Below are 13,120 nucleotides of genomic sequence, written 5' to 3'. Positions count from 1 at the left end.
CTGACTGATTTTATTGCGTCCTTCTGTATCTTGTTTGTATGCTGTGTATATCTTACTAAGAGCACAAACGACGCTGATGTTGCTAATTCATAATGTTGCTGTCAAATTTTGTATTTTCACGTCTAAAGAGGGCGCTATTCCCTATAGAAGTCCAGGCCGACTCGCTGAGAACGAGCGCAGAAAACACCATACGTGTATCTCCGCTGTAACTCGCCAAAGACGACTGACGACATTAAATGATGATAATGTCCCATTATGATGAAGATTGTACGCAAGGCTCCCTGTCGCTAGATGGCGCTCTAATCGGAGCTAAATGCTGAAAATGCAAATAATGATAGCTGCTTTTACGATGTTTACGTGCATTAAAATTGTGGAATCTGGCATCATTTGATAATGTTCTTAGAGTAGCAATTAACGAAGAAAATAGGATGTCGTGGAATTTATTGTGGAGAGGCAAAAGGGATGTCATAAAAATGGGTATTTTCATTTAAAGAGATGACGATGGCAGTAATTTAAGTTGTTATCGAAGGAAAGATATGACAGCATATCAAAGTCAACAATAATCATATATCCCAATGGCATACGTTGCTATGTTGATTCACTGGTTGGCAGTCACTTACCGCCGAGAGCGAATTTGCGATCACTAGTACAATCGTCTGATTAAAAATGAAGGAAATATTATCTTCCATGAAAAATGCAGCAAAAGAAATATCAAAAGACTGAAAGGTATCCAGGTTGATAACAGGTATGACTAGCTTGAACAGCTTGAACAGAGAATAGCTGTAAAAATTAACCAGACTACACTTCGATGCTTTCATCCGATTCTCTTGCACGATTTTCTTTTTTCTGTGGAAAGACAATGCATTTTTAGATCGCGACGACTATTTTAATGCCCACAACATCTCTAAACACTGGTAGCGGAAAATGTAAATGAAATATCATTGGTCAACAAAACAATTGACTAAATATAGTAATCGGAACACAGCTAGATGGTCATCACAAAATATGCAAATGGGGAGGCATAATGATAATGAGAAAGAGTTAATTAAATTTTCCCTCTGTGTGTAAGGATGCCGGTCTTGGCGTGTGAAATCTATCGGTAGGCCTAATTGTCGGCTTGACAGATCTCTCGTATTCCTATTGGTACATGGTCGACGGTATCGCCTGAAGATGATATCAACAGTTACTTTGTTGTTAGTTTTGCTGACGTGGCAGATTGTCGCAGGTAAATATAATTATTTTGAAATCTGCATCACCTTGAACTGTCACTCCATTACGATGCATCGTCGCATATCTTTGCAGACGTTCCTATAGCGTAACCTTGCCGTCTCCTTCAGGCTGATATTTGACCAATCACATTTTGACGTTTTCCGTTGTCCAAACTCCGTAGTGTACAGACATCGGTGAACTTGACACCGTTCTTTCACTCTGTAGGAAGAGGTCATTGACTATCAACCATCACTTCTGAACTTATCGTTGATTTTAACCCTTTCGCCACCATGGTTTCACCAAAGCCCCTTGTTATCAATAGTGAGCATGGACACGTTAATAGGGATTGGAAATGAACGAGATAGGGTAGAATGCGCAAATGGACAGACATCCGGGCACTTCTGTGGTCTACTCCTTGTATTCACTCATTTTGAAGCCCATGGAGTTAAGTTTTCGCTATCATGTTTCAAAGTTGGCGGCAATTTGAATATTGTTTCTCTTATACCAAAATTTGCACGGTGACCCCTGATTTTTATTCTCTTTTATGAGTGATAATGGTTTAAGGACAAGTTTATAACGTTCAATATCGAGTCGGATACAACCTGAAGTTACATTTACATAAAAATCCACTTCTTTCGTAGACACACTGCAGCTAAATGTGCAATTATAAAGATACTGTGTTTTGCTGTGAAATGATATCATTTTCTAACCCAAATGAATCGCCTGTCAAAGAAAACATTCGTTCATTTTTTACATTGTAAGTGTAAAAATTCACTGAATTTTATGTCTTGAAAGAGAGTGACAGAGTGCTACCCTTGTGAGTTTTTGGAAATCGTCTTTATCAGAAGAGATTGCAGAAGCATGCACCTCGAAAGGGAAAGAATTAAATTTAACTTTCGCAATGGAATATTTCAATCATTCTCTTGCCAAATAAAAATAATAATATGGGATCATCGTGCAAATTTTGGCACTAAAAAAACAAAACACCTGATATTTTTCGATATTTGAAATTCTCAAAATAGCTGCCACCCCGTGTTAACTATATGAGGAAAAATTCGCGATTTTTGAAAAACTGAGACGGTAAAACTTTGTCTTACCCCAAGAGCTTTAAAATGAGCCCAAACAAGTGGTACATCAGACAATTGTAAAAGTTTAGTAGTCCGAATATCTGTCTCCGAGGTGCATGAAATTTTTCCTTCGAGATTAATGTCGAACATATTCTTCGTAGCTACTGAAGCTGATAAATACGCTCACCAAAATAGAAAAAAATTATCCCAGTCTCCTTCTGAAAATGCCAGTAGCTGGAACTTTTAATAATTTTTACTTTTTCGTTTTGTATGTCAATCGCGAGTTCTTGTTCTACTCCCCAAAACACTGTTAAGCTTGTCGACACAGCGAGTGCACTGTATTTTGTTTACATTTGAATTTAAGACCGCACCAGAATTCCCCTATCAACAATAACAATGCTGTCTACACATCATGTACAGGCTGAGTTGACAAGCTGAATATTCTTTATCTCAACATGCTTTGACAATAAGAAACTTCTGTTAATATTAAAACAAAAATATTTTTAAAAACATCAGCGAAAATTACAGCTATTAAACTACACTGAATTACTTGAGTGTTTATATGTTGCCATCGGATTCAAATGTTTTAGATGCTAGTGTCAATTTTTGTAACATACCATCGCCACGCACGAGCGGCATTAATTCCCAGCTGGGGCATTATAAATTTTATGGTAATATGTCACCAAATGTCATATTCGGAAGCCATCTCTACAGTGAAAGAGTACGTTTTCAGTTATGTTTTATGCGGGTAGTCGAATTTCTTAGTAACGTATGACATCGTTATGTAATCGCATGCACTAGTACTTCGCAAAGGCAAACAAGTGTGTTAATATATGAGAGTTATATATTTTCATTATTTGTTTGAACTCTAATTTCATATTCAAATTACGGTGCGGACTATGATGGGGCAAATTAAGCAACTAATTAGCCACTGGAAATTGATTTTGAGATGATAGAGATATGTTACAGATAGTTAAAAAATGACTTATTCAAAAGCCGGGATAGTGCACTTTAATTTGCTAAACTGTTTGTGCTGTGTCATTTTCATTTTACTTTAATGTATAGGCGTGGCTCTTATGATAATCGTTCTCCTAATTGACCTCAATTGTTAACAAAGGTTACACTATACTGGCTGCATAATATCAAGCGACTTTAGCTAATGAAGTACAATTTACAGAACAAAAACCTCAGTTCAAAAGCATATGTTTTTACATTTGTTGCTATCTTCCTCAAACGTTTGCTAGAGAGTACAGATGTATTTCCTCTCTTGCCTCGAAAAGGTTATAAATACTCCTTTTGTGTGATTGTCAAGTTTCAGAGACAAAAGATCACGCAACAATATGAAGAGTGTGACAGACATGGTGTGGAATAAGGCAAAAACCAATCGAAGATAAAAAAAAGTAATTCGGTTGCTAATATTTTCTCCTACAAGCGTATGCGAGATCACTCAAAAAAATTCCCGAGGTAGCGCATGATGAAAGAGAGGTAGCCATGGTTACATAATTGTTCTTTTTTTCTAATTAATCAAAGTATTCTAATGTCGTGCATTCAAGAGAAATTAATACATAAATGTAAAGTGACGTTATCATAAAACCGTTACCCTTTCTAATTCGTTATGAAATTCAAATCCCACTAATATAAGCAACAGCTGCCACAAGTTTAACCCGGTTATTCACATGAAAATATAAAGGGCGACACGCTGACCGTTGAATAGGCTGGACCGAAAGACTACTACCTAGGAAAGCAAGAAATTATGAGCGCAAAACGCAGCGCAGCCTGGCGAGTTAGTCGCCTCTCTCCCAAATCCATTAAGTAACGTTCATGATCAACGGGGAGACCTTTATTCTCGTCACAGTTCCATATCCAACAAAATCTTAGATAGTCTGTGCGAGAGACCAACTTGGCATGGAATACGAAGCCTTGGGCAAGGCAGTGGTATAGGGAGGGTGTACTATTGATGTACACCACGGTTTCGAACCCTCTTTTTTCTCTTCATGTTGACTTTTTACTGATAAATATAGGCTTTTGACTCACAGCTTTGGACTATAGTACAACTTTTGACCAAAAATAATCACTTCCGAACAACAGTGTTATCAAAAATTCATTTTGACCAAATATTTGCAATAACCGTAGACTGCCACCCCCCCCCCCTCCAAATTAACTGGAAATCTGAGACTTTGTGCTTTGGAGTTTGAACACTCGAAAGTCGTTTTTTGTCGTGATTATATTTTCTTGTTTTTCGTTGTTATTTTATCTTTTCTACTTTCTTTAAAGGCCAGAGACTTGATCCCCGAGGTCAAGTTTGTTCTAGTCTGTGAGGATTATGGAGTATCATAGCCTTTGTTTTCCATTGAAATTGTAATCTAGTATATTTCTTTGAAAGACAATCTGACGCTGGCACAGGCTTTTAAGAAATGAACCTGTAATTAGGGCAACCTATAAATAATAAATAACTAAATAAATAAGTAAATAAATAAATAAATAAATAAATAAATAAATAAATACTAAGGACATTATTTGCTTCTTTTTGTGAAGAAATTGACACTACTGCGGGCACTACTGTTACCGCTTCTCGGAATCACCCAGTAAACTTCTCAAAATATACTGGCGCAGAGCCTATATATCACAGGACATTCAAAGCTATGATATAGAACACCATAAGCATGTGGTGTTTTATAAAAATCTACAACCTGGTCTCTATTCGGGCTATAACTTATATCCCTGCGTCACAAGGAACACATCGCTATACCCCTCGGCCTTGAGCTTCGGGGAATAGCTATGTATTTCTTGCATAAACGCATGGCCCGTCATGGTAATAAACGGGCGATATAGCTCTCACGACCAGGTAATAGAAGTTACTAACTCACTCACCACCATCACTCACTCACTCACTCACTCTCTCTCTCTCTCTCTCTCTCTCTCTCTCTCTCTCTCTCTCTCTCTCTCTCTCTCTCTCTCTCTCTCTCTCATATGATTGATCTCTTTTGTTACAGGAGTAGACTACGAAGCTCAATTGTTGAAGGATGTCTTCAAAGACTACAGTCCATTGCTGAGACCGGTTCTCGACAAGTCGCGCACTGTTGACGTCACTCACGGAATGTCATTAACGCATATCGTAGATTTCGTAAGAAACTATTATCACCAGCCGTAGATATCAACCATCTATATTGACCAGAGCATAGTTGAAGTTAAGAATCAGCGAGTTTCGTGCAGACCTAGAAGTCGGTTTCTTTAGATGAGCTAGGCGGTCCATCAGGTTCCAGTCCTCTTATCACAATTATGTCAAACTTTTATATACCAAGTTTTATATATATAAAATAAATTGAAACCAATATTATTAGCGGTGAATTCCATTGATATAAATATAACGACATCCTTATTTGACGAGAGAAAATAACTGTGTTTCAGCACTTCTTCCTTAAGTGAGAATTTAAAAAATATAGTCGATATTTTAAGGGAATGATGCGCCGTAGAGTAAGCTTATTTTCTATTGTAACTTTTCTAAACTTGGTGAAACTCATTACTATTTGTGTTATTTGATTATGTGTTTGTTTGTTTTATGTGTTTGTTTATTTATTTCTATATCCGGTATGGAATTACTAAATTTTTAAAATGCTTTCCTTTTTTGCGTCTAAAGGATGAACTGAATGAAAAATTGACTGTCAACGTTTGGTTACGACAGGTGAGGAAGGAATAAATAGTATTTGCGGTGAATAAGTTTTGGTTTTTTTTTCTCTTGATACATCATACTTAAGTCCACTTATTTCATAAATATTCAAAGACAGACATCAGTTTGCATCAATTCAGCGCTTTCATCATCATTTCAATTAACTAGAAAAGACTAATTGAGGAATCTCCTTAAACATGTTATTTAATTTAATTTGGTTCAAATATATTCGCAAATGTGTTATGTTAGACAAGCTTTTCCCGGGGGGAAATGCACCAAAAAAATCACTTCTCACTTTATTTTCGCAAGTTTTGGGTTGACGAGAGACTTCGCTGGAATTCGTCTCAATATGATGGTATTGATGAAATACATGTGCCGTCAAAACGAGTCTGGAATCCGGACATAACGCTGTATAATGAGTAAGTCACCCTAGCGACCAAATTGGCCGCTGATTTGTGAAAATGATCTCTCCTTTTTTCCAAGATTCTCCCTTGATAGTGAGCCGAAATCTGTGCAAGCGGTAAGTTTTGCACTCTTCACTGCCAGTGAAAAGATCAGGTTTCTTACAAGAGAGTTTGTTCTGCTCCTAGATCCTGAGCAGTAGAAATGAAATGGCGATGATGATGATGATGATGATGATGATGATGATGATGATGATGATGATGATGATGATAACGACGACGACGATGTCGATCGTAATGATGATTATGTCGGTTATAGTGATACTGATGAAAAGAATTGTAGAGTCAGGTCCTGATAAATATTTCGAGTTTGAAACTTGTCGTCAAACAACATTGAGGATTTACTGAGGATGGAACAAAATATCAATCAACTTGCTGATAGAAGACACTGCCTCGAAATCGACAATCGACAATACATTGGTCCCTTTTGCCTCACCTAGTAAATGGAGACAAACATTTATCAAAACTTATCATTTCAGAGTCAGAAAAGACGCTTTTAAAGTCAAACATACTAAAGTTATCTTAAAATCGGATGGCAGTATAAAATGGCCGACTCCTGTTCTACTGGTCAGCACTTGCAAGATTGACGTCACGCAATTCCCTCACGACAGGCAGTGCTGCCCCCTCAAGTTCGGTTCCTGGACCTACCATGGTCTAGAGTTGAACATTTCGGCGGAAGACAACCAGGTAGACCTCAGCAACTACCAGACTCACTCGGGCTGGTCGCTTTTGAAAGTTCCCGCCTACCGCAACGACCGCTTCTACAATTGCTGCAGCGAGCCATACCCGGATGTGACGTACATGATCGTTCTCCAACGACGTCTGACGTACCACGTGCTGAAAGTTATCATTCCCACGGCTGTCATTTGTGTCATAGCGTTATTTGCGTTCTATCTGCCACCAGCGTCAGGGGAGAGAGTCGCACTGTCCTTCACTAATTTGCTGACACTCTTTGTCTTCAAACAAGTAATGATGCAGTCGTTGCCTACGAGTTCCGAAAGTATTCCGCTTCTGGGTAAGAATCAATACAATATTCGGATCCCGGTAAGAATTTCAGTGTTAGGGTTAGAATGCGCCTCGAGCACAGACGTTTGAATCCCAAACTTTTTACAATACGTTTCTAATCTACCGCTTCGGTTGGTTCATTCGTTGAGTAAATAAAGTTTTCAAAGTTCATTTATTGTAAAAATCGAAAATTAAATTTTCGCAATACAGGGATGGCGGGTATTTCTAATTTAAAGTGTCGATAAATATTAGGTAAATACTAGATTTTCTTGTACGAAATTTTTACACACTGACCGCTGATTTGCAATCCTTTACTTTGAAAGAAAATAGTTTAAATTTTCCTTGAGGAAAATTGATTCAACGTTTATGGTTTCATTTCGAGGCGCGTACTACACTAATAATTAATTATAGAAGCTACAAAACGAAACAAATATCATTCTGGTTTATGATCGTTTCTTTAAAGTGCCCCTATTAAGAAACTCTTGATCCCATGGCATCATCGACTTGTCGCTTAAAGGCCGATGATTCAAACGCCATACGCCCTATTCGTTAAACTCCCGTATATTAAAGGGATACAGTCGTCGGAACTGCATTCAAAGGTCGTATGGGACCCATACGATCAAGGAAAACGCTGTACCCAATAATAAAAATTAAAATACCCAATAATAAATAATAAAAAATAGCGGAAAAGGGACATCATCTGCGAAAATTTCAGTAGTTTATTAACGTTTTCAGTTTCTCGCAGAAAGGGTAAGATTTTTATAACTTAAGCTTTACATATGCCGTATTAGTTCATTCATGCTGTTAGACGGCTTAACGTAGTAGTTTATATGGACTAAAGCTTGCTGGAGTAAAAGTTTTCAGATTTCACAACTCAAAATCATAATTTGTCGATTATGAATCTTCTTATCGCTTAAACTATTAAAACCTTTGATTCTATATTGTTCACATTATCTTCTTAGAGGTATTCCATAAAATATCGACTCATATTTCTTAAATATGTAATTTGTTAAAAAAAACCACAGAACAAATATGTACCGCTTAATGAGCTGCTAATTACAGTTAAAGTACTTTTTGCTTTTGATCTAAAAACCCTCTTTTAAAAACACGTGTTGCGAAAATCTAACTATGCAACTATGATTTGAAATTCAAAAAATACGAAAAATTGCTTAGGGAATCGTTGGAAGTTTAGATGCTTAGAGCTGTTGGATTATCGAATATTTCAAAGCAAAATAGAGCTAAAACCTTCCCGAGAAAAAGTAATATGATTACGATTTGCCGTTGTCTACGACTCATAAACTAGTCAGCGTCGCGCTCTCGCTACTGAGGTGACCTATCGAGGCACAGTCCCTCTACACACGTGGAGGGACTGTGATCGACGTCATCGGATGGTCCAAACTGCACACGCAGATGTCGATAGTGTGATAATATCTGTATATCAAATTCTCTCGTAGGTGTGTATTTCGCATGTATGATAATCATCGTTGGATTGTCCTGTATTGCAACAGTCATGGTGTTGAACCTCTACAACGTCCCGCCTGGTTATTCAGAAGTCCCTGCGATCGGCAAAACGTGTATCAAACACCTACCGAGGTTGGTCTGTCGGAAACGACGAGCGAGACCTGCCACGTTCAGGCGGCGGAGTTTTAACCCATCTCTGCGGCGGCGAACGAGTCACCGGCTCAGTTCGGTCATCGCTACTGCCGCCGGTCCGAACGCAACCATGGTCTTCGTTTCCGATCACAGCGGCGATTCGAATGCCAAGCACGACTTTCCCAGCAGAGGAGACACCGAACATCCAGCGAACAGACGGCGAGACAATAATCCAGATGATCGCTTCAAGGAGGTCGCCAAAGGCATTTCGTCACTTGTACAAAAGCACGAGGATGACGAAGAAAATTTCAAGATGGAAGAAGAATGGAAAGAAATCGCCTATGTTCTCGACAGATTCCTGTTTTGGGTATTTCTGCTTGGTACTTTTGCAACGTCGGCTGGTTTCGCTATGGCAATAGCATTTCAAAGCGATATGAACATTCCACAAGACTGTGCGATATAACATGCGAAACACGCAAGATATCACTTTTTGATAATAATAGTTCTAATTATATGATTTCTTTACATTGTTTGCAATATTCTATGCAAATACATTTGGCAGCATTCAAAATGACGTAACTTTGCTTCAATACTATATCACTCAGTGTCATTATTAATTCCATGGTAACAAACTGTACGCACTCCAGTTTTGTCTTTAAGGTTGTACGCGCCTCAAAAGTGAAAGACTTGAACTTTTGCACACACTTTCCTCAACGAAACACTCAACCACTTTCTCAGCATATAAGATAATGAAAATCAGGGGTTATCATGCAAATCGTGTTTTACTGGAGAAACAAATAGCCTGATATTTACCGAGTTTTGAAAGTCAAAATTACCGCCATATCTAGAAATAAGACGGTGAATTTTTTTTCTCACTCCAAGAGCTTTAAAATAAGGTCCGCAAGTGGTACATCAGAAAAGAATTGTAATAGTGTTAAAGGCCGAATATCTGTCCCCGAGGCGAATTCCTAGTATCTTAAAGCAGCCAAGAAAGCAAACTTTGTTTCCACTGGAACGTCAACAATTCGGCTATTTGGAATTCCTTACTCCAACTCAAAGTGGTATCCACCGTACGAAACTGATTCAAGTTTTATCAATATTTTTCTTATCTACCACTTTTTTTGGAGGGGGTCATTTTAAAGCTCCTGGCGTAAGGAAAGTTTTCATCATCTTAGTTTTTCGAAAATCGAAAATTTTATTTTTCCCGATAGAGTTAATACAGGAATGGTGGCCATTTTGAATTTCAAATATCGGGAAATCTTAAGTAATTTGTCTCTCTAGAAACAATTTTTGCACGGTGACCCCTGATTTTTAGTCTTGATTCGGTAAGAAAATCGTCGAAAGTCTCATTGAGGAAAGTTTGAGCAAAATTTTGTCTTTCACTTTCGAGGCGCATACTACATGAAGTCCAGATTAGATTTCATTTGTCCGCAAGACTAATACAGCATATGTCAATTTTTTGGTGAGAGAGGGGAAAGATATACTTGTTTTCCCGGAACAATTATTGTGATAAAACACGTATTCTCAAACCTGACGGTCATTAGCCCTTCAACAAATCACCAAGTTGGCCGACACTCTGTGTTAAAGTGCGTGTAGGATCTGTGCTAGGGGCAGATGATTTAGATTACGGAGGGATGCATATTACAGCCTGTAATAAAAAAATTAATAAACATTTAAATAATCCTATTTTAAGCAACAGTTAAAAAGCATTTATCAAGAGATAAAAATACAGTAAACCCTCGCTCTAACGACCATGCTTGGGGACAGAGAAAACGTTCATTAAACTGAGGTGTTCGTTCAAATGAGGGAATTCGAATCCTGGCTAGCCTGGCCCGGGGAACAAATTGTACGTACGTTATTTAACCGATAATTCGTACTACTGGTGGTCGTTAGAGCAAGGAATTACTGTATCACCAAAAAACTAGGGATTTTGTCCAAACTGCAAAGTTTTTTACAGAACTGTATGTAAGGTACAAAGTTTTAATCTGTCAATTTTTTTATTAAGATATGATGATATATTTTGCTGAACTGATAAATCAATTATAAACACGATTTGAACTAATTTTGGATAATTGGATTTTCATATTTTGCAAATTTCTCAAAAGAGTTATATGCCATATAGCTGAATGTTGCAATATTGCAAATTACTCATGAAAACAAATGTGTGATATAAAAAGAAAAGCAGATGAGATAACATTTGTAGATTAAATCGACATTACTTCACCATCCGATTATCCCAAATTAGTTCCAATCGTGTTTATAGACGGTACAAGAAATAGGGGTCTCACAAATAATGGGACGACCCGGACATCACGGTTATGATAAAGTCTGAAATAAACAAAGGTGACCCAAAATAAGATGGGCAAAGCGAGTTATTCCTGGAATATCTATACACCTTCCTGTCAATTTGATAGTAAATTTTGCGCTATACAGTAACTCTTTCACAGCACTCACTCTGACTGCGCACTGTGGTTTGCGTACTGACCAGTTTGCGTTGAGCCAGAAGCGCGTGGACTACCAAGTATGGGGTTGTGAGTCTCTAGGCTACCGAGTGCTATACCACAGTGCTAGACATTGTTGTTGTCCGAATAATGTGTTAAAGTAAGGGAGCCGTTCCCTATCTTGCGTTGAAATTTTTTTGAGAAGTTAATATGTGTAAAGTTGCAATCTGAGAGGTGTTTCAATTTATTTTGCACATGGTAAAATTGTTTGAAAATTACATTGAAAACTGATATTTTTACTACATTTTTTGCATGATTAGGGTTTGAGTCACAATATTCAACAACCAAACAACGACAATACATTTTGTAAAAAACAGTGCTCAGTTTGCGAGAGACTGAAGACCAAAGAATTCGAAGGAATGGAAAATCTGTGACCTTCTTGTGTCATTTCTTTAGCTGCCAGCTTGTAATGAAAAGCCTGAATACGGTATGGCTAATTTTCAAAATGGTTATTGAACCGAAGTCAATAAAAATATGTTTCTGTGATAATAAAGGATAAATTCACAACAGTTAAGTTTTGTTATAGATCCTGTGAAAAATTTGAGAAATTGATGTATACAATGGTGCAGTCCGGTGCAATTTGAGATGTGTTTTCCATTTGTCTTTTACTGGTAAAACTGGTAGAATACTCCAAGGGGTAGAGCACGAGAGCGGGTGTCCCTCTCTCGTATCGAAAATTTTGAGAAATTGATGCGTGGAATGGTCCAGTCTGAGTGGTGGTTTATAAATTTATTTCGCACAAAAAATTGAGCAACCCCTTCTTCCTCTCAAGATTTTGAGCAACCACATTCAAGTATTCAATTTTTGAGTGTCCCCCTCAGATTCCTCCGACCACCCCCCTCCGGCCGTACATAATGACGGCTCCCAATACAAGTAATTCTGTAAAAATCTTTCAAAGTCGTCAGTGTAACGTTAGCCTTTTGATCGCTAATAGAATATTCAAAACGATATTTGTGCAAAATCGGTGAATAGAAAAAAGTGTGGAAAGTACTTTACAAGATAACAAAGGACGTTAAAAGTAATTCACAGGAGTGCATACTATTGCAGCAACAAAATAATTTTAGTCATTCCTGTATTAATATATAACAGAAAGATAATAGAATTTCAGAAAGTTAACCTTCAGCAGTGCCAATAGTGTCAGTGAGAAGGAACTGTTTAGCATCCGTTCTTTGAATGGAGAGAGTTGTGAGCTAGTTGTTTGACTTATTTTCAAACCTTTTTACTGTTTAAATGTCATGTTAACATACACTTTTTGAAAGTGCTTTCTGAAGAGACTACATTTTGTTTCTCTTTTCGGCACGCCTTGTTTTTACTCTTTTCCATACTGTAAAAGAATAAAAAGTTCTTATCTCACGGTCCAGTCTCTCTCAGATGGTAAGCAATAGGCTCGTTGACATACGTATTGTCTCTGTGTTGTCATGCTGGTGTGATAAGGACACGCTTTGTACAATATTCTTGCAACATTTTGTAAGGCCAGAGAAACGTCTATTGAAAATCCAAAAAGAAGTTAGGCGGTATTACACGCCTACCGCCAGCATGTGTGAGTCGCAAAACAAAGGGTAAGTTATTAAAAAAAACATACAAAAAAATGACAAAAATAGTACGCCATTATTTGAC

General features: G+C 37.6%; 1 protein-coding gene across 1 annotated transcript; it reads left to right on the top strand.

Moving 5' to 3' along the window:
* The first annotated feature begins 1,100 nt into the window (after positions 1–1,100).
* Positions 1,101–12,770, top strand: LOC139122908 (acetylcholine receptor subunit alpha-like). Its single transcript, XM_070688771.1, has 6 exons — positions 1,101–1,225; positions 5,270–5,400; positions 5,914–5,958; positions 6,253–6,362; positions 6,884–7,419; positions 8,864–12,770. Exons 1-6 carry the CDS (start codon positions 1,171–1,173, stop codon positions 9,463–9,465), a joined length of 1,479 nt encoding a protein of 492 aa, XP_070544872.1. The 5' UTR covers positions 1,101–1,170; the 3' UTR covers positions 9,466–12,770.
* Positions 12,771–13,120: the final 350 nt, after the last annotated feature.

This window comes from Ptychodera flava, chromosome 22, assembly GCF_041260155.1.
Source record: "Ptychodera flava strain L36383 chromosome 22, AS_Pfla_20210202, whole genome shotgun sequence".
NCBI classification, from domain to species: domain Eukaryota; kingdom Metazoa; phylum Hemichordata; class Enteropneusta; family Ptychoderidae; genus Ptychodera; species Ptychodera flava.
The sequence above is the reverse complement of the archived record's forward strand: the minus strand, read 5'-3'. Positions and strand labels throughout refer to the sequence as shown.